The sequence below is a fragment of the Parambassis ranga genome, unplaced genomic scaffold (assembly GCF_900634625.1).
Source record: "Parambassis ranga unplaced genomic scaffold, fParRan2.1 scaffold_113_arrow_ctg1, whole genome shotgun sequence".
Classification (NCBI taxonomy): Eukaryota; Metazoa; Chordata; class Actinopteri; family Ambassidae; genus Parambassis; species Parambassis ranga.
In genome coordinates this window covers 17,978-43,949 of record NW_021144696.1, presented here as the reverse complement: position 1 = coordinate 43,949, position 25,972 = coordinate 17,978, and the positions used below count along the sequence as shown (strand labels likewise).

Below are 25,972 nucleotides of genomic sequence, written 5' to 3'. Positions count from 1 at the left end.
AACGGCCGGCACTTTATAATCATAAGCTCCGCAAGTGGCGAGCAGTGTTTGGAGACCACAGCAGCGTCCCGACACCAAGAGTCATTGATGTAAACACAGAGCCCTCCGCCGCGGGTCTTACCTCCTTCAACCAGGGCTCTGTCCGCTCTGAAACATGTTAGGCGGTCGAGCTGGATGGCGGAGTCATTTGTAACCAGATAGTGTTCAGATCAGCCAAGAAAGCAGAGTTATTTGTCCTGATTACTTTTTTTCTAACCCGTTTCTGCTTCAAAGCACTGATGGTCATGTTTTGAGAGAGATTGTGGCGGTTCTTAGGAGCCTTACGAAACATGTTGTCTGCTGTATTTTTAGCCAGATGCAGGAAGTCAGTCCGAGCTGGGGGTGGAGGCATTAGTGACGTCATATTAAACTGTTCATCCTTCAGACTTGCTTTCTTTCACAGCAATAAACACAAATATCTCTTGGCTGAAATAACACGAATATTTTTTTATACTATACAGATTATATACTATATTCTCTCTCCCGTCCTGTCCTCAGCTTCTTCCTTTGCCGTCTTCTCTTGAAGCCTGGAGAGTGTGTGCTTCATCCTTCAGTGTGAACATGCCGCTCCGCTCCCATGTTAAAATGGCCGACTTCACAGCACAAAAGAACATGTTTACAGCCTCCCATCTCCTCTCTGTTTACAAAGATCAGCTAGTAAAGATGAACACAGCATGCTACAGGTTCCTCTTTGTGCTGCTGCCGCTCTTTGTGCTGCTCCCTGAGCTGGAACGTCTGGAGGTGGTGAGAGGAGAGGAGGTCACAGGCAGATTCAAGTCCAGTCCCACCATCTTCACTGTGGGGGGCTGTGGAGCAGAGGCTCCACGGCTGCTGGCTGAGGATGCAGGAGGTCTACAATACAGGCAGAGCACAATAAATACACAGAGGAAGAGTGGTGTACTAAAATATCCACCTCACTCGTTATACTCTGTTTATAGTCGTATTCATCTTGTGCATTTTTATCACCAACACCTTGCTGCTGTGGAGCTGACTGACTGTTAAAGGTGAACTGTTATCAGTGTAGTATTCTAGTGTGACCCATTTCAGGGTAAGTCTGACCTGGAAGTGGTCGAGCTGCGGGCAGAGTTTGTCCTGTAGCTCCGCTGGGAGGAAGGAGTTGAAGGAAGAGGTGGAAGAGACAGATTGTCCTGTGAGGGGTAATAGAGAGGAGCATTAAAGGGTAAGCTGCTGTGGCTGCATTAGTCCTGCTGTTTGAGCTGCAGGTCATGCAGGACAGCACGCCGTCTGCCTTGTTGTACAGCAGATCCCTCATACGCTCCACCTCTAGCTTCATAAACTTGTGCTCCACCATGCTGTCCTGATAGGTAACCCATGAGTTTAAAATCACAGTGCATACAGCCTTTCTGTCAGGTCGATTCTCAGCTTTGAGGAAAAACTACTTCAGTTTGTTTGCATTCATTTAAGTTGCTATAGGATGTATTGACCTTCCACAGTGACACATGATGGTGATCACAGGTACCTGTTTCCTCTGTCGGACGTTCTTCAGGTTCAAGTCCAGTCCCACCATCTTCACTGTGGGGGACTGTGGAGCAGAGGCTCCACGGCTGCTGGCTGAGGATGCACGAGGTCTACAATACAGGCAGAGCACAATAAATATACAGAGGAAGAGTGGTGTACTAAAATATCCACCTCACTCGTTATACTCTGTTTATAGTCGTATTCATCTTGTGCATTTTTATCACCAACACCTTGCAGCTGTGGAGCTGACTGACTGTTAAAGGTGAACTGTTATCAGTGTAGTATTCTAGTGTGACCCAGTCTGACCTGGAAGTGGTCGAGCTGCGGGCAGAGTTTGTCCTGTAGCTCCGCTGGGAGGAAGGAGTTGAAGGAAGAGGTGGAAGAGACAGATTGTCCTGTGAGGGGTAATAGAGAGGAGCATTAAAGGTTAAGCTGCTGTGGCTGCATTAGTCCTGCTGTTTGAGCTGCAGGTCATGCAGGACAGCACGCCGTCTGCCTTGTTGTACAGCAGATCCCTCATACGCTCCACCTCTAGCTTCATAAACTTGTGCTCCACCATGCTGTCCTGATAGGTAACCCATGAGTTTAAAATCACAGTGCATACAGCCTTTCTGTCAGGTCGATTCTCAGCTTTGAGGAAAAACTACTTCAGTTTGTTTGCATTCATTTAAGTTGCTATAGGATGTATTGACCTTCCACAGTGACACATGATGGTGATCACAGGTACCTGTTTCCTCTGTCGGACGTTCTTCAGGTTCAAGTCCAGTCCCACCATCTTCACTGTGGGGGGCTGTGGAGCAGAGGCTCCACGGCTGCTGGCTGAGGATGCAGGAGGTCTACAATACAGGCAGAGCACAATAAATATACAGAGGAAGAGTGGTGTACTAAAATATCCACCTCACTCCTTATACTCTGTTTATAGTCGTATTCATCTTGTGCATTTTTATCACCAACACCTTGCAGCTGTGGAGCTGACTGACTGTTAAAGGTGAACTGTTATCAGTGTAGTATTCTAGTGTGACCCATTTCAGGGTAAGTCTGACCTGGAAGTGGTCGAGCTGCGGGCAGAGTTTGTCCTGAAGCTCCGCTGGGTGGAAGGAGTTGAAGGAGGAGGTGGAAGAGACAGATTGTCCTGTGAGGGGTAATAGAGAGGAGCATTAAAGGGTAAGCTGCTGTGGCTGCATTAGTCCTGCTGTTTGAGCTGTTTGAGCCGTTCTGCACCTGCAGGAAGTATTTCTCCAGCGCCGGTCTGACGTCTGGGTTTTTCTCCATGGCCTCATTTAGCATCTTGTCAATAACCTTGTTAAATTCCTTCATCTCTGTCACTTTAATGTCCTTCTCTTCCAAAGTCTCACTCTTGGTTTTTTTGGCTGAGCGGATCTGTTTGGTCAGCTTGGAGCACTGGAAAACAGCAGGACATTACAGAATTAAACATGACTGAGGCAATAGCCAGGGTTCTGTATACACACACACACACACAACACCCCCTGTGTTTACTGCCGCGTCATGAAATGACTTTAGAATAAGCGGTTGATTTTAAACCTGTTTTGTGGCTCTGTCGATTTTCTCCTTCTGAACAGTGATGTCTTTGTTCAGTTTCTCCAGGAGTGTCTGATTTATTCTCATCTTTTCTCCCTCCTCTTGCTCCTCTTGTTGCAGGTTCTGCAGAGTCTTGTTCCTTTCCTGGAAACAGACACACACCCATGAATACACTAAAGCTGAACATGCACATACACAGAGATTCATACAAGATCAATGTCAGGCAGATAGTTTAAACAAGTTTATTTTTGGCTTTCACAGGGGTGCTACATAATACACCCTCTGTATTTCCTGTAGTCTGTAGTATTGTGCAGTGATGGCTGCACAAAAGAGATGCACCTTTAGGCCACATGGTCTGTGGGCGACTTCTACAAAGAAGGGATCTGTGTGCTCCATGGGTGCTGGACTAAGTGTGTAAATGATTGATTCTCTAACTTGGCCCAAAGCATATCCATCACTGTGTTGCAGTGATAATACACTGACTTCCTGGTTACAAACATAATATCGTATCTGATGATTTTGAATGAATTACTATTTACATGACTAAAGTTCTTTTACCTGTCTGTAACAAAATTGTAATTTAACTATTACTGCCTGCTGAATGTTGACCATTATGCTAATGATATATGAGCTAACAAAGTATTTGCATGGTTAAGATCCAGTTAATCCAGAATCAGTCTGAATGTAACCTGAGCCGTCGAAGACTAATTGCTTCGTTCTCAGTGATCTGCTCTACACTGGCTATAAATAACAATAACCTGCATGTCCTGTTGGAGCTCCTGGATCTGTCGTTTGTTATCCTTCAGCTTCACTTCAGCAGCTCTCAGCTGCTCCTCCAGCTTCAACTTCTCCTGATAGTCCGGACCTAAAACGAAAACAAATTACATTGTGGCCAATGACAGCTGCCGCCATCATTTAACAATCAATCAATCAACAAGTATACAGTTGAAGAGGGCTGTCGCTGGTTTACATACTGGATTCTTCAGCTTTGTTGAAAGATTTGCGGTATACAGAGTTAGAGTTGCTGAACAGCTGGTTGGTGTTCTCCAGAGCGCTGTTTTCCAGCTCCAGCTTGTGGATTTTAGCATCCAGCTCATCACCCTTCTGCTTAAGTTCCCCTTTCTCTTGTGCAACCTGGTGAAAAGCACACACAGGTGATGCAAAGGTCTGGAACCATGGTGTGTGCTTCAGTAGACTATGTGTGAAGAGCTCCGACCTTAGTGATGTAGTAAGCCTGTGAGTGCTCCCCCTCTGCCTCAGGACCTGCCTTGGTCAGGGTCACAACCTCAAAACGTTTCTTCATGGTTTCAATCTTGGACAGTTTCTCATTGAGTTCAGCACTGAGATACAATGATTGACATTAAGTGATGTGACAAACCTTTGAGAACTGAGTGATTTATTTTTTTTTTTACCTGAGTCTCTGCCTCTCCTGTTCACCGAGCTTCAGCTGCTGGCTGAGCATTTCTTTGTACACTTTGATCTCATCCTCCCTCTCTTTCATAGCTTTCTGCAGGTTCAGCTTCCTCTTCTCCAAAGACAGCACGCGGTCTGCCTTGTTGTACAGCAGATCCCTCATACGCTCCACCTCTAGCTTCATGAACTTGTGCTCCACCATGCTGTCCTGATAGGGAACCCATGAGTTTAAAATCACAGTGCATACAGCCTTTCTGTCAGGTCGATTCTCAGCTTTGAGGAAAAACTACTTCAGTTTGTTTGCATTCATTTAAGTTGCTATAGGATGTATTGACCTTCCACAGTGACACATGATGGTGATCACAGGTACCTGTTTCCTCTGTCGGACTTTCTTCAGGTCCTTCTCACAGGTACTACAGAACAAGTTGAGCTCCTCCACTTTGTCGGTCAAATCTTTCTTCTGAGCTCCTGACTTCTCCATCTCCTTCTTCTGGCAGCGAATATGAGTCTGCCAGACACCAAGATTTATCTCAGTATATGTAAGAGGTTTATAGAAAAAAAAGCCAAGTATATTATCAGACTGACCTCAGACTCTTTGAGCATGTCAGTGAGCATCTTAGCTGTGGTTTTTTTCTCCTCTAGGTCTTTGGTCAGCTCAGCAATCTTCACATCCAGCATTTGTTTTTCATCTGATGGAATGTCATCTCCTCGCAGGCGTTCCAGTTTTTTATTCAGTGCATTGTTCCGACTGTCCTGCACAATGAAGGGGACAAACAAATACTGTCAGCATTTGTGTTGCAGAGTGGAGCACAAGACATAGGAAGGCTGGGTAGTGTTTTGCTAAACGTGCCACTTTTCTCAAGATGGTCTGCTGCCTTGTAACTTCCTCCTCCTGTTTTTTGAGCTGGTTATGCAGGCGCACAATGGTGGATTTACTCCTTGAAACTTGCGCAGCAGAATCCTCCTTTTTCATCCTGACAGCCTGCAGGTGCTCTCTATGGTGAGACAGCTCTGAGTTGTAGTCACGCAGCTGGATGTCCAACTCCTGGAGTGAAACACAGGCATGGAGTTACAGAGAGGAAATAAGTTTCTGCCACCGTGTGACCAAATGTAGCAAACCATAAAAAAACAGATGATCAAAGAGAGGGGCTGCAAAAATACCCAGTGATAAAGAACTGAAAGGGTCTGACAGGCCATCAATGCTCACCTTACTGGCCTGCTCCTCATCTCTGAGGAACTGCTCCATCTGTGCTGCTCTCTCCTCCTCACTGAGGGCAGTCTGAGTCACAACCTTCAGTTTCTCCTCCAGCGCAGCATTGTGGATCTTGGCTTCCTTCAGTCTAAAATACACAGAAACATAAAACAGACATTGTGTAGTACATTACCACAGCTCCAGTCAATATGCACACAGAGCCCTGCTGTGATACACTGACTTGTCGTTGTAGTCCTGGATGTCCTTCTTCATCATGGATATGTGGGACGTCAGCATCTTCACATCAGAGGTTGTTCTCTCTAGGTTACCTTTGCAGCCTTTTAGCTGCAGGACACATGAGAGTCAGCTCACTCGCACTTATAATAATATCAATATGAAGGCAGTTTATTATTAGTCCACATTCAGCACCTCATCCTGCAGCCTGCCAAAGTCACTCTCCTGCCCCTTCAGCTCCTGCTGCAGTTTTACTGCCTGTTTGTTGGCCACCGCTGACTTCCTCTCGGCTTCTTTCCTGTTGTTCCTCTGGATCTCCATCAGGTGCTTCTTCTCTGCAATGGCGGCCTTCTTTTCCCTCAGCTTCTGGTTGCCTTGGGCAAGTTGCTGCAATAATAATTACAAAGAAAAGACTCTCCTGTGTGAATTCACTCTAGAATGAATGACCAGTAGATGTTTAATGTCCCATGCTTTACCAGTGCACACTGCTGCATCTCAGCATCCTGTTGCTTCATGTACTTGATAGTGTTTTCCCACAGGTGGGTAAGCTGCTGTGTCTCCAGGTGAGCCTGCTGCAGATTCTCTGTCACCTTATCCAATGCAAGCTGGTACGACAGCAGAGGGATTTTAATGGGAAACCACAACTGCCATACTAACATTTACACATACTGTTAGTAATAACACCATGGATGTGCTGTGTTTTTACACATTACCTGGGCTAATTTTGTCTCAGTCTTCTCTTTATCGAGTGCTTTGAGCTTTTCATTGGCCTCCACAGACTTCTTGTCTATCGCCAGAATGAGCGACTGCAGCAGGGGAGGTTAGACAGCTGTTAGCCAATGATAACTCAAAGCTGTAAGTGCTGCAGAAGAGAGATGTTTTCATCTCTTTACCTTGATCCTCTGCTCATCTTGCTGAGCGTATTTGTTGATGGCCATCGTGTCCTCATATTTGCCTGCTGACTCCTCCAAAAAGCAATCCATTGTCTGCTGGTCCCAGTTCATCTGCTGCCTGAACTCCTCCAGCTTCTGTTTGGCCTTGAAAAGGTTGTTCTGGGGATACAGACACATGTTGTTGTGGCATCACAATCTATAGCTACTTCTCTTTTCTATTGTTTTTTTATTTATGAAAGGCTCTGACCTCCAGCGTGTTTCTCCTCTCTCCTAAGGAGCTGAGCTCATTCTCCATCTTAGCCGTGTCCTGAATCAGACGGCTAGTCTCTCTCTCCGCGAGGGCTGTCAGGTGTTTCTCTAACTCTATCTCTCTCTCCTTTGCCTCACACAGAGCCTAGACAATACAAATAACACACACTGCATAACCCACCACAAAACAAACACATCACAACTTATAGATACAATACTGACCTCAGTGTTTTCCAGCTCTTCTTTAATATTCTTTAGGTAATTGGCCATGTTCTTCTTTTGTTCCTTGTTTTTCTCCAGTTTGTCTTCCAGTTGTGCCCGCTCTATCTCTTTTCTACAAATCTGTTGACATCATCGTGAAACAGCACACACAGTGAATCAAAATTCAGATACCGAAAACTGATGTGCAATACCATTAAGAAAACACAATCTAAAGTGTAAATACATACATATCTGTCACTTAACAAGACAAAAAGATTCAAATGTCACATTTTATTTGGAAATTTCAGCTGTGCCTGGATTTTACAGGTGCTCTTAAATATTTAAAATAATGAATTGAACAGTGACCCTGGTGTCACTGCAGGAGGACAGTGTGCACAACCTGCGCTCAGTCAAATCGTTAAGGCTGTTCCATACTCTACGAGAACAGAGAACTCGCTCAAAGTTCGTTTCGGCACGGAGGTACCATACTCTGCCAGACGTGTGTGCATACGGGCCTCCTACGCAGTGCACGTCACACACAAAAGTTGACAATGCAGTTGTATTGCAAATTGTGAGCACAGTCGTGGTTACCTGGCCTAACGAGCTGATAATGTTCAGGGAAGAGTACAACATGACAATAGATAGAAGATCAGTGTAGCTGACTGTAGCAGACCTCTGGTCTGTGTGAGTTTAACTCTGTCAACGTGTGGATGACTGTCTGCAATACTGGGATTAGTTTTTATCGCCACCTTTTGGACAGACACTCTCTCTGTGCGCCGTGTTTCTCCTTCCAGGAGCTGTTTGACAGCTGCTCATCTAAACTGTCCATCGTAGTTGTACTTCCTCCTTCTGTCTGTGCGTTCTGCACCTGAAGAAGCTCTTGCGCTTCTCCACATTCATCACGCCCACAATACATTCCGACCAATCACAGCATGGTTGACGCACAGCCTTGAGAGAAAAAGTTCTGCCCGGGCCATGCGTCCGAGAGCGCTGCACAACGGGCGGTCCGAGAGAAAAATGACGTCATTTTGTGGGTTTGGGGGTTCTGTGTTCTCGTGGAGTATGTACAAACCTCATCAACGGTTTGTGTTTCAACATTATTCTTCAGGGGGTAATTTTAAACACCCAAAAACAAACAGAGAAAAGGAAGCTAAACAGTCCGTGTCATTAAACATGTTAATAAGTTTCCTTACCTCCTCCAGTAAGGCTTTGTTTTCAGCGTTGAGCTCGGGGAGAGCATAACGGCTATCCCACCCCACTTCAGCCAAAACTGGGTCGAGAACTCCAGACATAATTTCCATTTTAACACCGTGCCTGACAAATGCTATGGAAAGCAACAACGCAGTAATTCTCAGCAATATGTCTTGACTCCGGCTTTATACAGCGTCTGTGTGTCGGTTGCTATGGTTCAGGTCTGTTGTCAGTTGCCCCTAGCAACCACACGTTCCGCATGTCGCCACAAGGAGGCAGCGCGAGACCAGAAGTAATGCTTCCGGTCAGCTTGTAAAATACATTTAATGTATACTTCATCTCCAAAATCTTCTACATATTTATCCGTGTCAATCTTTTGCCTGGTGCACGTTTGTTCATATTGTTTTCTAAGTAGTTGTGTATTAATATTTAAATTGCACTTCATATTGGTAGTAATCATGACGGTAAACATATTAATATTATGATGTATAGTATTTAGATAATATTATAATACAATAGTATTTATATCTGCAAAGTTTGGAAGAAGACTACCGGTATAAACCATATATGGTTTCCACGGCAACGGACGTCACGTGTGTCGGGGTGAAAATCCCCCTGTTTCCTTCTGCTCACCCCCTGAATTAGTTTGTAAGGAAGGAGCGGATAAATTCTGGTCTCAAAATTATAATTTATTAAACAATGAGGCAAATTCTGAGTCGCAGAGCTCTGGGTTGTTGAGATACAAAGAACAAGGCAAGAACAACCATGAACAACAAAGAACAACTCATCAACAACCACTGGACATGGAATTCACACATAAATATACCCATGGGCGTTCCCGCCTGCCGGCCAACAGGGACATCTACTATCCCCCTGCAGACCCTGGGTCATACAGCGAATAGAGTATATATACATTCAGTATCCTCGAATTACTTTGATTTTCTATCAAATTTCCTAACACATAAACACTTATGAAATTCACATTATTAAGTGATAAACACATATAAACATGAATACTTTAAAAATAAATTCTTTCACCCTACACGTGTCGCCTCATCAAGCTGTCATTCATTTGGCAGCTACTTGCCAACTATTTGCTAGGCTATATGCTACATGCTAACGTTAACTGTCACATCAAGACAGCAGATTGACGTCACCGTCAGCTAAATGACGACTATGGCTACAACTATGGCACCTTAAGGTGCCATTGAGCTGGGCTCTGGGCGACATACGCGGTTGCCTGGGGCGCCACCTCCTACAAATGTAGCTGCCAGTTTGATCTCCGTCACACCGGGGTTAAGTTCCTGCAAACCTTTAGCCACATTTCCACCTCCACAGACAAAACAACAACTAACAAACAACTTCTTCTCCTTCATCGTCGGGTTTCAACAACTGTAGCTTGAGTTCTTTAACGATTTAAATGCGAAATTATTCAAACTCAATCACAAAGATTTATAACCTTTAATACAATTTTATTTTTTACTTTAACGGGAAGAAAAACGATGTCAAAACACTAATATACCAGAGTATATGCCCTGTTTTTATCATTAAACAGTTACTTATATTTTCTTATACATTTTGCACCCGCACTGTTGGTAGTTTCCGCATTGGGGTAGTTTCAGAGCAGTAGAGTAACACAAAAAGCATAACTGACACAAATAATGGCTGGATATACTTTTGTGGGGTTTATTTTGATATATCTCTTTCCCATAGAGGTAAACGGCAGCACGCAGTTTGTTTGGAACTATTGAGGCTTACATGAACCACGTGATCACTGTAGCGGTGACATCAAAGCTTGACGCAACTCTCTCTCTGCTTACTTCCGGCGCTGGTGGAGACCGGCTGCTGCTTGCAACGGCTCCTGCTTACTGTCTCTTTTTTTCCTACTTTTTGCTATTCTCCACTTTTATTCTCGCTGTTTTTCTGCTTCTTCAACAACTTCCAGAGCAACAATGCATGAAGCGGCTCGCGTTGTTTACAGTAGGGAACAGCTGATTGCGCTGAGTAGCGCTGTAGTGTTCCCCAGGGACAGACACCAAATACCCCCGGAACTGGTTCGGAAGTCCCACCGTGGTTGCAGTGCCGGGAAGAAACGTCGAGATAAGAAGAGATGCTTCAGACCGGCTCTCCCCACCGTCACTATGGGAAATGTGAGATCTCTTCCCAATAAGATGGATGAGCTAGCGGCACTAACTCGCCATCAGCGTGAGTACATGGAGAGCAGCGTCCTTCTGTTCTCCAAGACCTGGCTCACACAGAACATCCCGGATTCTACTCTTCTGCTTGAAAACTTTCATCTGCTGCAGGCGGACAGAATGGCGGACAGCGGTAAGGGAAAAGGAGGGGGGCTGGCTGTGTATGTGAACGTGAGGTGGTGCAAACCGGGACACTGCACTATTAAAGAACAACTGTGCAACAGGGACATCGAACTGTTAGCAGTTAGCATGAGGCCTTTCTATCTACCACGGGAGTTCTCACATGTGATTGTAACGGTGGTGTACGTCCCTCCCTCTGCTAACGCAGACACAGCTTGTGACACCCTGCTCTCAGTCACCAGCAGGCTGCAGACACAGCACCCACAGGCCCTCTTCCTCATCTCTGGAGACTTTAACCACGCGTCTCCCTCATCTGTTCTGCCCACATTCACTCAGTATGTCACCTGCCCCACTAGAGACAATAGAACACTGGACTTGCTTTATGCCAACACCAAGGAGGCATATTCTGCATCCCCCCCTCCCTCCCCTGGGAAGAGCTGACCATAACATAGTCCATCTGCAGACTGTGTACACTCCTGTTGTGCACAGGCAACCGGCGGTCTCACGCAGAATGAAGAGATGGACCGAGGAGAGTGAGGCTGCTCTCATGGACTGCTTCAACACCACTGTGTGGACAGAGCTTTATGACCCACATGGGGAGGACATCAACACAATAACAGACTGCTTAACGGACTATATTAACTTCTGCGTTGAGAACACTCTTCCTTCCAAGAAGGTACGGTGTTTCTCCAACAACAAGCCGTGGATTAACCCTGAAATCAAAGCTCTCCTGAAGGAGAAGAAGAGAGCTTTCAGGTCAGGGAATAAGGATGAGCTGAGGGCTGCACAGAGGGAGCTGAGGAGGAAGATCAGAGAGGGAAAAGCCAGCTACAGGAAGAAGATGGAGGAGCAGCTGCAGCAGCAGAACGTCCGCGGGGTGTGGAGAAGCCTGAAAACCATCTCTGGCTACAACACACCCCACTCACAGGCTGAGGGGGATCAGAAGTGGGTCAATGACCTAAACCTACACTTCAATAGGTTTGATGTAGCACCCACTCCTCCCCCCTTGCAGTCGCACCACTACTCTCTGACTAATGGCCTTTGTTCCTCTCCCACAGCCCCCCACACTCTTAGCTCATCACAACATCAAACCATTTCACACCCACACAGAGACACTCATCCCCCACCCCCACCCCTGTCCTTCACAGCAGCCCAGGTGAGAACAGAACTCAGGAAGACAAAGACAAGGAAGGCAGCTGGACCAGATGCCATTAGCTCCAGGCTCCTTAAGTCCTGTGCAGACCAACTGTGTGGAGTTATGGAGCACGTCTTCAATCTGAGCCTCAAGCTGGGGGTGGTACCACAGCTCTGGAAGACCTCCTGTGTGGTACCAGTGGCTAAAACACCGCACCCCAAAGACCTCAGCAGCTACAGACCAGTGGCTCTGACATCCCACCTCATGAAGACACTGGAGAGACTGGTCCTGAGACACCTCCGCTCCACAGTGGGCTTCTCCATGGATCCGCTGCAGTTTGCCTACAAGCCTAATGTTGGAGTGGAGGATGCTGTCACCTTCCTGCTACACCGAGCTCCGTCTCACCTGGAGAAGCCCGGCAGCACTGTGAGAATCACCTTCTTTGATTTTTCCAGTGCTTTCAACACCATCCAGCCGGCGATCCTGAAGGACAAACTGGAGCAGACAGGGGTGGACCACCTGCTGTCAGAGTGGATCAGGGACTACCTCACAAACCGACCACAGTTTGTGAGAGCCCAGAACTGTGTGTCTGACCTGCTTACCTGTAGCACGGGTGCCCCTCAGGGGACTGTCCTGGCCCCCTTCCTTTTCACCCTCTACACGTCGGACTTCAGACACAACAATGACGGCTGTGTGCTGCAGAAGTTCTCTGATGACACTGCGATTGTTGGTCTCATCAGTGATGGCGACGACGCGGAGTACAGAGGACTGACGCAGAACTTTGTGGACTGGTGTCAGCGAAACCACCTCCTGATCAATGCAGGGAAAACCAAGGAGATGGTGGTGGACTTTCACAGATGACACTCAGCCCCCCCCCTCACCGGTGAACATCCAGGGAATGGACATTGAGCAGGTGGACTCTTACAAATACCTGGGTGTTCACCTCAACAACAAACTGGACTGGACTCACAACACAGACACACTGTACAGGAAGGGCCCGAGCAGGCTCTACCTGCTGAGGAGACTGCGGTCTTTTGGAGTGAAAGGGGCACTCCTGAAGACTTTTTATGACTCTGTGGTGGCATCGGTCATCATGTACGGTGTGGTCTGCTGGAACAGCAGCATCACTGAGAGGGAGAGGAAGAAGCTGGACAGAGTCATCAGGAAGTCCAGCTCTGTCCTGGGCTGCTCTTCACACACCACAGTGTGCTTTTATTTACTGTTATTTATTTAGTTTCTGATGCACTATGTACAGTTTATAAACCACTCCTACCTCCACTCACCTGTGCAACATCTGTTAATATGTAAACTGTTTTTTGATTGAGTCTATTTTATAATGTATATATCTTTTTATTGGTAGTCTATTTTATAATGTATATATCTTTTTCTTAACTTATCCCTTGCTGTCTGTATGCCGTTGCAAAAATGCAATTTCCCCATTGTGGGACTAATAAAGGTTTCTTAATCTTAATCTTAATCTCTCTCTATGGCTCTGGGTATTAAATCGACTGTGACTTTTAACTTTATAGAAGTCCTGTTGCCAGACAACACTACTGTTGTTAAAATGCAGCCACAACACCAGCCTAAATATTTGTCCACTGGAAAGATGACATATCCGGCTCACCGTGAACAACCTGCAAGGCAGGCTGTTGCAGACCAGATGCAGCTTGCTAAGACGGAAGTGATCATCAACCATTTTAAATGTATCCTGGACAAGCTGACTCCTGACAACTTCAAGGGCAGCATGAAAGACCTGAGAACAAAGCCTGTGGATACAGAAGAGGGTCTGATGGAAATTACCAGCCTTATTTTTGAAAAGGCCATGTCTTCACTCAGCACACCCACAATATATATGGACATGTGCTGGCACGGTATGAACTACAACACCAATTTTGCTTCCAGCCTACGAACAATGCTGATCCAGCACTGCAAGTCTGAATTTAATGAAAACCATGGAAACAACCACATTTATGAAGCGAGAAGGAGGCGCCTGTTGGCTGCTGAGGACGAGGAGAAAGAGCTGAAATGCATCAGGAAGGAGCTGGTTGGCGTCAAAGCCTCCCGTCGCTCCCTAAACAACATCCACTTCATTGCTGAGCTCTTCAAATGCAAGTTAATCGATGACACCATGGTTCATTATTTTCTGACCAGACTCCTGGGTAACGCAGATGAGCAGTCCTTGGAGTGCCTCTGTTCACGCTCATTGGTTTGGAATTAGAACGAGTCACACGAGAGGAAAAAATGGACCACTACTTCCACCAGATGCGTTTATTCGTTCTAGATGGGGCCATTTCTCTCAAGAGTTGCTAGCATCATCACTGCAACCATAAACCTCAGAAACAAAGACTGGGGTCTTTCTAACTGTGACCATTTTAGCCAACCCAGACGCAAGCCCATTGCACATGTGGCTAGCCCTCTACCAGTTCAAGGACCAACTGATGACAAAGGATTAAAAAACCCCACTGTTAACAGTAAGACCCAGACTACATGTAGGGTAAATCTAGTTCTGGAGAGCAAGGGTACAGTCATCAACTCTTTGACCCAGTCTGCACGCACAGAGAAGGAAAAGGAAAGCTCAGGACAAAGCTCAGAAGAGAGCTGTGAGACAGCCTCATGAAGACAAGTGGATCGAAACGCCGCAGATACTCAGTATGACCCGCCAGCAGCAGCCTGAAGCACCACAGACAGGCCCTGTGGAGTCAGATGGAGTTATCAGCTATGTTAAAACCATGCTGAACAGGGTGTGCCCTGACACATTACAGGGTTGGATGTCAGAAGTGAAGCACCTGCAGCTAAATACAGAGCATAGGTTGAAGACAGTTACCAGCCTGATCTTTGAGAAGGCCATGTCTTCTCCAGATTCACTTGGACTCTGTGCCACTATGTGCGGCTGCATCATGGAGGCCAGCTCTTCAGGTCCTGTCAGCTTCAAAAATCTGATGATCCAACATTACAGGGCAGAGTTTGAAGAGAACCATGGAAACAGCAGGATTTTCATGGAGTGACAGGCACGGCTCAAGGCTGCTAAGGCACAGAAGGGAGAGTTGGAACGACTCAGGGCAGAGCTGGAAGAGGTCAAAGCTTCCTGTCGCTCTGTTAATAACATCGGGTTCATCTGTGAGCTCTTCAGAGCTAATGTTTTCAGCTCGACGGTCATACACAGCTGTATCAAGCGACTGTTGGACAACAGGGCCGAAGAGTCACTGGAATGCCTCTGTGAACTCTTCACGGTTATTGGCAAGGAGCTTGAAAGGGTCACACCGAAGAATGTCATGGACTCCTATTTTAAGAGGATGGATGGCTTTATGAAGGATGGAAGGACATCTTCCAGGGTGTCCAGCCTACTAAGGAGTACAGTGGTTTTGAGAGACAGGAACTGGTGTGCTGCAAAGACCTACAAACGCTTTGCAGTAAAAGACCATTCAGTCCAACAGCCAGATGCACCTGTGAAATGCTTAGACCAATCTGACTTCCCAGTTCTTCAGAGGGGAGATGCTGCAAAGACAGACCATCACACTGCAGTTTCTCAGGATGAGGATCCAACTCCCAGTCCCACCAGCCCAGACACACAAAAACAGCTGGGTGTTTGTCTGCTGCCATAGAAATCAACAGACTGCTGCCAAACCACACAGGTCTGCTGGCAAAGGCCATCTTTGTCTCATTCACCCACCTACCATTCTTACTCCATTACTACGTCCTCCTCCCTTTCATCCACTGTTTAACCCATCCTAGGTGTTAACCTAGGCCTTCAACCACCCCCCCTGCCCTATTGTAAAACCTTCAACAAATAAAAAAATGAAAACTTTAATATTCTCTCAGATGTATATTTGTATACATATTTTAATGTTATTCCTGTATGATCTATCTATCTATCTATCTATCTATCTATCTATCTATCTATCTATCTATCTATCTATCTATCTATCTACTTAAAGTGTGGCAGAGCTTCATTGCATTCAGCATTCATCATGCACCTCAGTGCAGCAACAGGCATAAAGAGAGTGCTGCTCACCTGTCATTCCTAACAAATATCTGGGTGACTGCAAAGCCACGTGATCTTCCTGCTCTGCACTGCTCAGTGCATGCTGCATAGACTGCAATGGTTATTTCTCCAAATCACACTAATTGTCACGATGTGGATGGTGTTCTTCCTGTTTTGTTTCAAGACATGATGGATGTTGGTGGCTCTGTTCAGTGTTAGCCTGTGGTAACTCTTAACTGCTTGTCATATTGTACATAACAAGCGACACATTTATTCGTGGCGTGGCAAACAAATACTGCGTATCCACTGCAAACTTGTGCTTAGTCACTACAGAAAATAGAGAAATGTGATGTGTCACGTCTAAACACATGATGAGAAATGTTGTGCAGTGTCCTTCCTGTGACAAAAACAGCAGTGTGACAGGTTCAACTGTTTCCACGTGAAGAAACACATAAAAAATCTATCAAGGACATGTTCATATTGTTAACACTTATATTTCCAGCAAAGAGGAGATCAAAGATTTCAGGCAGAGTTTAGTGAAACTCAATGTCTGGGTTTTTCCATATGGACGCAGCATCCCGCCAGCTTTACTATTTAAAGTGGGTCTCGTTCACGAGTGAGGGAAAAATGGAGCGGGAGATTGACAGACGGATCGGTGCAACTTCCGCAGTAATGCGGTCGCTGTACCGGTCTGTTGTGGTGAAGAAGGAGCTGAGCCGGAAGGCGAAGCTCTCGATTTACCGGTCAATCTACGTTCCTACCCTCACCTATGGTCATGAGCTTTGGTTAGTGACCGAAAGAATGAGATCGCGAATACAGGCGGCCGAAATGAGTTTCCTTCGAAGGGTGGCTGGGCGCTCCCTTAGAGATAGGGTGAGAAGCTCAGTCACCCGAGAGGAGCTTGGAGTAGAGCCGCTGCTCCTCCACATCGAGAGGAGCCAGCTGAGGTGGCTTGGGCATCTGGTTCGGATGCCTCCTGGACGCCTCCCTGGGGAGGTGTTCCGGGCATGTCCCACTGGGAGGAGGTCCCGGGGAAGACCCAGGACGCGGTGGAGAGACTATGTCTCTCGGCTGGCCTGGGAACGCCTCGGGATTCCCCCAGAGGAGCTGGAGGAAGTGTCTGGTGAGAGGGAAGTCTGGGTGTCCCTGCTTAGACTGCTGCCCCCGCGACCCGGCCCCGGATAAGCGGTGGAAGATGGATGGATGGATGGATGTACACCATCAGACCAACTCTCAAAAACATCCACCTCATGTGATCAAAAAACACCCGACAAGGACAAACAGACATCAGCAAGTGCTTTAGGACACAGCTGAATGTTCCATGCTGTTGAATCACAAGATGTTCAAGGAGGCCTGGAGTTATTCACTATGCTCTGTGTCAGTGGGGATGCTGGTAAAAAAAAAGGGTGAGTGTACAGAATGCATAACAAAACAAGCGATTCTGCTTTCTGGTGGTTTTTTTCTGTACTGTATTGTGAGAAGCTGCCAGTACCGTACATTTGTCAGTGTTTCACCAGTGTTTCCATCAGCGTTGGGGGGTGGTGCCAAGATTGATTTTTTAAAATGTTTTTTGTTTGTTGATTATTATTATTTGAATTCACTCACAGTGCCATTTTAACTTCCTCTAGGCAAAGTGCTTGTATTTATTTTTCTATCTTAAATCACAATTATATCCTTTTGTCACTATGGTTAGTGATGCTGTCCAGCTACTGTAGCAGAGCGGTGCTTCGCAGTGTGAAGCAGAGGAAGGACTAACTTGTGAGTTTTCACGTCTTTTCATTGTGTTTTAGCTGCACTGATTAGTTAACAACAACTGTGACTTTATGCTTTGTGTCGTGCCTTTGATTGCAACACAAGAGTTGCCGTCTGAGCATCAACTAACCTTTATACAACCCGTCTGTTCCTTCAGTGGTTGCTGGTGTGGTGCTTTATTTTGGTGCTCAACAACCATAATCACCGACACAAACCTCATGTTCAAGAGTGCTCTACGTAGAAATGTAACAGCAGACTTTGATCTCCTTATCATTCTGATTGTAATCAATCATTTCTGTATTGTAGTGAATGTAGGCGACTCAGCAGTAATGTACTACAGCTAGAATCACTTCTGTTCTCTGTCCAGAGTCTGTGCTCCACATGAATGAGTCCTGCTAACTGCAGTGAAGGAATGACGTTCGGTCCTGAGGTCTTAAAGGATTTCTCGACTACAAAATAAGATACCTGCTCTTACAAGGTGAATGTTGGTGCAAGTAAAGTCACTGTCAGACATTTGATGAAGTTGTCTCAGAATATATATTCATAACAATAACATAAACATACGGATTCAGAAACAATGGGCATTCAGCTTTTATTTTGAAAGGGATCAAGTTGTTTTTAAAAAAAGGCAACGAGTCATCCTTATGAACAGTATTCACTCAGCATGAAAGTATCCAGTGAATGATTTGCCACTACATCCCATCCTTGATTGTATTTTTCCATCATGAGGTAATTTTTTCAACTCTTTTCTACTTAATGTAGTTCTAGCTTTGCATTCTTTTTACGTCTGAGACTGCTGAGGAAGGTGCGCTAGCAGTTTGTATGTAAAGGATTTATTTATACTTTTTTCATAGAGAAATCATGAGACTACCACTGACATGCGGAACTTTGTAACATTTACCACTTTAACGTCTAGCATTTCAGGGCATCACAGGTCAAGGCGCCTTTCTCTGATGTGTGTTTTCTTATGATCCAATGTGCAACTGACAAAAAAAAGGAAAAAAAAACATCTGTAACTTAAATGTTCATGGGAACAGAATCTGATGTTTGTCTTCTCTCAGTTTGTACATAGGATGTGTTCATTGAAATTTATGTACAGTCTTTTTTGTAATAAACAGCTCATTGAAATTTAAAAACAGTGTTTTGTCTTTAAGCCAAAACATCAAATAAATATCCTTACAGACTTCTGAATAAATAGCTTCTAATATTTTGCATAATATGCATGAAACACTGTTATTGTGTATTTGTGCATTACGTCATGTAAAGCTAAATAGGCTAGGCTTGCTGAGGTTATCCCTCATGTGCAGAGGGAGGTGGCACTGTGTCTCACATGTGTCCAGGAGGAGGAGGAGGGATGAAGTCAGGTGGTGGCTCATGTGGGTATTCTTCAACATTTGTGGTTTTGGGTGGATTTGGATTTGTTTGTGGACTGACCTGAGTGGTGAGTCCATTGTATTGGTCTACAAAAGATGATCAAATGAGAGTTAGACCCTGAGGTGTGGGTTTAGACAGTATAGGTCTGCCACCTCTGTGTGTTGTATAGACTTACCTGTGTGTAGAGCAGAGTCAACACCTTGCAGAGTGGATGCCCTCTTCACCGCCTCCTGGTAGTTTTTATAAAGGACAGCGCCATACTGAACACAAGCAGAGGACACACAGCTAAAGTCTACAGTGTGTTTGTGATTAAACGGCTTAGTTTCAGTGAGCAGTGTTACAGACTTTGCTGAATCTAACCTTGGCTATTCTGATGGAGTTGACCCAAAGCAGCAGCGTGTGTTCATTGTCACAGCACAGGAACTTGATGTAGTGAGACTCCTTCTGGATGCAGGGATGCTGGGGGACAAAGGAAGACACAAACTGTTCTGTTTCAGAGATTTTATATTACAGCTCATGAAGACCAGGCCTGAAAATGTCCTTGGTTTTAGTCATCCTATACACAACATCCTATGCAAAATGCATTGCTGTGTGTATTTTTGGCAGTCTATAAACTGCCTTTAACACAGACAACATGACTGTGGGGTCACTTTCTTTCTTCTCCCAGTCCATCGCAGGTCAGCATACACAGACAAATAACTAATCACACTCAGACTCACAACTATAGGCAATTTAGAGTAACAAATGAACCTAACAAGGATCTTTAGAATGTGGGAGGAAGTCGGAGTACTTGGAGAAAACCCACACAGGCAAAGGGAGACCATGCAAACCCCACACAGAAAGGCCACAGCCAGAATCTAATCAGGAACCTTCACCATGCCGTCCTTCTTTCAGAGCCACTGATGATTTAATCCATTTTTTTTGTAGTACATAAAAGTGCCAGCAGAGGGCAGATCAGACCAAGCTGTCACCATGAATCATGACGCTTCAGTAAAACTAGTAAAAATGATAAAACAGAGTCTCTGTTAAACACATATACCTTTTTACACTCTTATTGGTGCATTTTGCCTTTATTTGATGGCAAAGGGACCTGAAGCAAAGGACACAGTACTTGGTTATGTGCTCGCAGGACATCCCATTGGACATTCTTTACGGCACATATACTATATTTGTCACACACACTTTGCACCTACAGGTCAGTATGGAAAAGGTCTTGTTTTTTCTTTACCTGTCTCACAAAAGTGCAAATTCCACCACATAGAGTGTATGTAGCATCATTTAAATAGTTAATGTGTATGTTTTCTGTTCATGTGGTGTCTCAAATACCACACAGTGTTAACCATATGAGCAGTTATAATAGCAGAATGGGTAACATCTTCAGCACTAGTGAGAGCCCCAGAGCCTTTCGAACACCATGACCATCAGTGTGCACTTTGCTACACTTTGTTTTAAGCCTGAGTTAAATGTGCACGGATTGTATGTTGCAATCAGCTTCTATACGTTAAAAAGTCCATGTCAGAACAGAAAACCTCTAAGCTGACTAAAAAAAGCTATCACACGTGTTCTTTAATATCTTCACCACCTCAAATGTGAGCTGACCTTCAGTATGAAGCAGAAGTTGGTGGGAGCTCTGTATTTCTCTTTGTAGTTGCTGGTGGTGTAGATGTTGACTTTTTCAAAATGCACAAAGCAGGCGAGGTCACTGCAAGACTGCAAGAGAGGAAAACGGCATGCTGTCTCACTAACACAGCACAGTTTCAAAGCATTATTAAGAACACACAGTGTAAATGACAACAGAATAATAGTGGCCAGTCGTATCTTCTCTCACTGTTGTCTGGTCGGTATTAAAACTCTCCAAAGAACATAACTTAATTTGAGGCCGTTTTTCAAAGAATGTTCAGTGGAGCTTTGTCTTCCTCTTTAAAGCATTCCTTCCATGTTTAATTCTAAGCGGAGACACATCATTCACACATTCAACCACACTGTCAGTGGTGTAGTTGATCAGCAGAAGTCTAACTTCCTAAGTGGTGCTGACCAGCAGACGACGACTCCTTCCTTTTTCTGCTCTTTCTTTTTTTCACATTTACTGATTCTTCTCCGGCTCTGCCTGCGTGGTGACACTCGTCTCCTTTCCTCATATGACACTGGCTTTTGTGCAGCTACTTGTTAAGGCGACTGCAGTAGAACCTCGGTTAATGCTTCCTGTCTGCTTTACCCATGTGTCCTTGGCCCCAGATGATTCCTGCAGCTCTCTTATGTTTGTGATTTGCACATCTGCCTCACACAGTTTCCCTCGCATCTATTTCTCCCTCTCGGATGATTTTATTTTTTGGAGTTGGCCTACAGGGGCGGTGTTTTGCTGCTCTGTCTCAGTGTCAGAACTACATGTTTCTCTTTAATAGCGGCAAGGCCTCAATTCACACTGTCTATCTTCATTTCTGTGCTTTTCTGCCTCTGTTAGGCTTCAGAAAGAAGCTGTCACTGAGAAACTAACATCCCTCAGCTCTTTGAGGACAGATTTGAATAATCTGCATAAACAACAATGCAGACATATAGACGTCTTTATAGCAACAACACAGTGCTCTTACGTCTGTACTTTCAATATAACTGACTCAGCAGCTTATCATATTACACAGCCAATAGACACTACTGTACTTAAAAAAGTGTACAGGCAGCAGGTTGTGGATGTAGATTAAATGAACATCCTACAGGTGTATGATGCAGGGTTTTAATCAAATGATCCCAACAGCAAGAGCTCTACTGTCTGCTTCAGGCTTCTGATAAGATACATCAAGCACTGAAATGCTGCCTGATGTTTCATTTATCCTACCTTTGTTTTTCCTTTGGGTACATAGTAGATTCCAGAGGCCCTGAGAACAAAGTAGCGAGACTTCCAAACCTTCTTCCCGTCTTCTTTTAGGTACAGCGTGCCTTCAAGATCAGGAACTATCAGAGTTGAACCTCCAAAATGTTCCTGCAGCATCAGACAGACACACACACACAAAGTATTAAAAAAGACAGGCATCCTCTCCAGTGTGAGCTTGGAAACATCACTGACCTTGATGAGGAGTTCTTTGGCCTGTTGGTTAACCCCACTCAAAACTGTTTTGCTCTTTTTCCACATGTAAAACAGCTTTAGGAGGAGGAAAACACATTTTAATTGACTCACTGTCTTCCATCATCATGTGATCACAGCTACGCCCTCCTTCTCACCTGAGGGTCTGTGAACATCACATACTTCTGGGGCCTTAACACGAAATAGATTTTGTTTTCACTGTGACGAGTCCAGGCACACAGCAGCTCCACTAAATACTCATGGTCCTCAAAGCCTCTCTCTGAAATGATGAAAAACATTCTGCTTCCTATAGTCAGACTCAATGTGTGTGTGTGTTACAGTGATCTCACCGTTCTGCAGCTCAGGGTTGGTCTCACACACGCTCCAGTCGATGCTGCTGTCACAGTGTGTCTTCTCAAGCAGCTTGTCCAAAACCTGTCGGACCGTCTGCCTCTCATTCACCATCAGAGTCTTGGAGCTGCCATCACCCATCAGCACCTTCACTATCAACTAGGAGAGACCTCACAATCAGCTACTGCCCAGGGAAGAAGAACACGCAGACGCCTGCTGACCTTACCTTCCTCACTTTGGCTTCTTTCAGCTTCTCCAGAGCCAGTTTGATCTTTTCTGCTTTAGTCTGAGGTTTGCTCTGCACACAAGAAAACTTCCATTAACTTTCGACAACATGTTAACTTTCATAATCCAAGGTCTGAGTAACCGTCTGCATCACCTGGGATGATTCAGCAGTGTTTGATGATGGAGTCATGGCAGGTGGTGGGGGGGTCCGATCATCTGGAAGGCTGCTGCTCTGTGGAGGAGTGGAGAGTTCTGGCTGGGATGACTTGCATCCCAGGTCAGCCACCAGAGCATCCAGGTCATGGTCCTCCAGCTCATTAAGAGACTCTGTGAGGAGGTACGGAGAGTTAGAGGGGCAACAGTGTAAAGGGCATCAGCTCAGATACACTCTGGGCTGCGTCTGGTAGTTATAACATAATGGGTTATATATCCTGTCCAGCTGCATCACTGTGTGGTACGGAGCCTGCACCGTCACCTGCAGGAAGACGCTTCATCGCATAGTGAGAGCAGCTGAGAGGATCACCGGCGTCCCTCTCCCCTCCCTCCAAGACCTCTACGACAGCCGTCTCACCCGAAAGGCCCTCCGCATCACAGGAGACCCCACCCACCCTTCAATTCAATTCAATTCAATTCAGTTTTATTTATATAGCGCATATTACAATCAGACATTGTCTCAAAGCGCTTCACAGGAACCCCCCTAAGAGCACTGTGGCAAGGAAAAACTCCCTTTAAGAGGAAGAAACCTTGGGCAGGACCCGTCAACTTAAGGGGGAACCAGTCCTGCCGCTAGTCAGAGAGGATGAGGGAGAGAGAGAGAGAGGGGATGAAGGAGAGAGAGAGAGAGAGAGAGAGAGGAGCAAACATGATACAAACATGATACAGTACAGAGCAAACATGACAGCAAGATGAGACAGTGATTATATTGTAATAGATGTATATATATATCGTCAGTCCATAAGTAGGAATAGTAATTTGATAGCAAGGATGAGCAGCAGGGGCTTCACACCGCTTCTTCAGTCTGCTGCCATCAGGAAAGAGACTGCGCAGCCTCCGGGCCAGGACCAGCAGACTGAGGGACAGCTTCATCCACCAGGCTGTCAGGAAGCGGAACTCTCTCCCTGCTGTGCCCCACTTTCTCCCCCTTCCCTGACACCACCCCGCACCCCTACCACCACACCCCACCCCCCACCCCCTACCCCTACCACCACCCCACCACCCAGGATAGGAACTCTTTGTACCAGACACTTTACCAAAAGGAACTCTGTGCACCAGCCACTTTACCCTGTGCATTTTCTTGCATCCTAGTCATGTCATACCAGTCTCATATAAGCTGCTATAACTTAACTATTCCTGGACTGTTTACATTATGCCAACTGCACTGACTTGCACCATTACATCTTTTGCACTCTCATACCAGTCTCAATAAGCTGTTATAAGTTAAACCACTCCTGTTTATATTATGCCAACTGCACTGTCTTGCACTATACATCTTTTGCACTCTTACTGCATTGTGCCTTCATTGTGTGCCTTGTATTTTGTGTGTGCCTCATTGTAGGTACACTTTTTTTACACTTTATATTTATCTTTAGTTTTTAGCTATATGTTATATGTTGCGGAGTGAAGAGTAACGCAATTTCGATTCTCTGTATGTCCAGCACATATAGTAGATTTGACAATAAAGCTGACTTTGACTTTGACTTTGATATATCGTTGGAACTGTAGAAATAAAATCCTGGCTGATATTTGATTTTTTGGATCAATGATGATATCAATGTAGCGCGACACCTGTCTATTAGATGTACCATACCATGAAGATGGTGCAGAGAGTATTGTAAACAATGAAGCTGACACGCCTCTAACTTTATGATGACACATAGAGCCTACATATAATGAGTGATGACTAGATGCTAATAGGCTAATGAAGTTAAGCATTGATTATCTATCCCTGAACTTGCACTCTTTAACTAAAGTTCTATTTGCACTCATTTACATGTTTGTACTCTCCGGCTGTCTTTTTGTTTTATTTTCTGACTCTTCTGCACATTTTTTCCTCCAAAACGGATTATTTCTGCTCAGATTCCAGAGGTCGCCGTGACTTTCTGGCACAGTAAAAAAACAGCCACTCCCTCTTATCTCCTGGGAGGCTGCCTCGTGTCTCCTCCCACTTGCTTGCATATCTTTCCTCATCACGGTTATTTTCAGGGCAGCCTGACTGTTGGTTGTGCAGATTTTGGATGAGGACCATCTGCATGAGTGCTCACCGTTCAGGTCTGTGAAACCGATGGACACTCCAGATGGACACACTCCAGAGGTGCCTCCTGCAGGGCAGGAGGCACCTCTGGAGTGTCGGCTGCAGCTGTTAGACTCTGTGGGGAAACAGTATAATAGTGAATTATAATTTAAAATATTTGACAGAAGCTACAGTTCATAGTTTAGGATAACTCTTGTAATGGAAGTAAGATGCGTCCTTGATGTGTTCGCAGTGACTGTGCATCCCTGTACTGTATCATGCTCTGTTTTCAAGCTGTAACAGAAAACACATGGTGAGGCACAGATATATAAATCACAGGTCAGTTCGTTAAGATAAAGGGATTCACCACAGCATAATGTTGCTGGCTTACAGCTTCTGAATCAAGGTAATGGCTTTGTCCCCATTATAGAATTTGTATGTCATCATGACAAAGAAATACAGTTTAATCATTAACAGTCCGCAGGACCAGTCATATTCCATAAACAAGCTGGGCTGATAGCTGCCGGATTTTAGTTCAAAACTGTGTCTGGGAACATGTCCTCATGCTGGAGCTGCTGCTTAAATGACACCTTCAAGCCCCTTCAGACCGGGATAAAAAACCTTTGTGGCTCTGAGGCAGAGAAGCAGAGAGAATGGACCCAATCAAAGGCGATAAGTGGAATCATTTAAATCCCTTTGCTTCTCAGGCTCTGAGAGGATCAGAGCTTTTAATCAAAAAGCTTTTCCTTAAAACTCTTGTAATAGTCTGTTTGTCACTGTGATGACTTTTCCCAAGAGGATGCATGCCAACATGACATGTATGGTATGTATGATGTAATGCTGAGCAGAGATTGATCCCACTCTTAGAGCTGAACTCATTTACAGCTGACACGCAGGCTGGAAATTGACGATCGCTCTGTACGCCTCAGGCTGCGTGTGCATCAGTTAGATGTGTGTAATGTTTTACTTGGCATGCCGCACATGTATGATGAGCAGCTTATGTATGCTTAAGGGAATCTGCAGTGATCGCCCACAGCCAGCTCCAGCTGCAGTGACTTCACATCACAGTGTCACTTTATGCTTTTTGTGGTACTCGGTTTCAAAACAAGTCAAAGTCAAAGTC

At 45.3% G+C, this 25,972-nt stretch overlaps 2 protein-coding genes across 2 annotated transcripts; both read right to left on the bottom strand.

The window, feature by feature from the left end:
• Positions 1–260: 260 nt before the first annotated feature.
• On the bottom strand, positions 261–8,638 carry LOC114429357 (coiled-coil domain-containing protein 39-like). Its single transcript, XM_028398229.1, has 20 exons — positions 8,433–8,638; positions 7,261–7,380; positions 7,037–7,183; positions 6,790–6,948; positions 6,610–6,702; positions 6,373–6,501; positions 6,092–6,283; positions 5,904–6,007; positions 5,678–5,810; positions 5,321–5,515; positions 5,056–5,223; positions 4,841–4,978; positions 4,470–4,678; positions 4,274–4,397; positions 4,032–4,191; positions 3,816–3,922; positions 3,061–3,201; positions 2,740–2,919; positions 2,562–2,650; positions 261–891 (listed from the first exon to the last, which is right to left on the bottom strand). The coding sequence occupies exons 1-20, from the start codon at positions 8,538–8,540 to the stop codon at positions 717–719; spliced, it is 2,871 nt and encodes a 956-aa protein (XP_028254030.1). The 5' UTR covers positions 8,541–8,638; the 3' UTR covers positions 261–716.
• A 9,876-nt stretch (positions 8,639–18,514) lies between these two features.
• Positions 18,515–22,986, bottom strand: LOC114429355 (amyloid beta A4 precursor protein-binding family B member 1-interacting protein-like; the record flags this gene model as incomplete). The annotated part of the gene is made up of 11 exons (XM_028398227.1): positions 18,515–18,597; positions 18,945–19,074; positions 19,164–19,248; positions 19,349–19,447; positions 20,588–20,698; positions 21,819–21,962; positions 22,047–22,121; positions 22,202–22,323; positions 22,394–22,553; positions 22,621–22,692; positions 22,774–22,986. Coding segments are annotated over 11 exons (1,266 nt in total), but the record flags the coding sequence as incomplete, so codon positions are not given.
• Between the last annotated feature and the right edge of the window lie 2,986 nt (positions 22,987–25,972).

Bases quoted from the DNA above. Each gene is read 5' to 3' on its own strand.
- LOC114429357 (XM_028398229.1), bottom strand. From the start codon at position 8,540: ATGGAAATTATGTCTGGAGTTCTCGACCCAGTTTTGGCTGAAGTGGGG. The intron at 3,923-4,031 runs GTATGTAAACCA...TTTTCGTTTTAG, and splicing joins CAACAAAGCTGAAGAATCCA to GTCCGGACTATCAGGAGAAG. The intron at 892-2,561 runs GTCAGACTTACC...CCTGTATTGTAG, and splicing joins CGCAGCTCGACCACTTCCAG to ACCTCCTGCATCCTCAGCCA.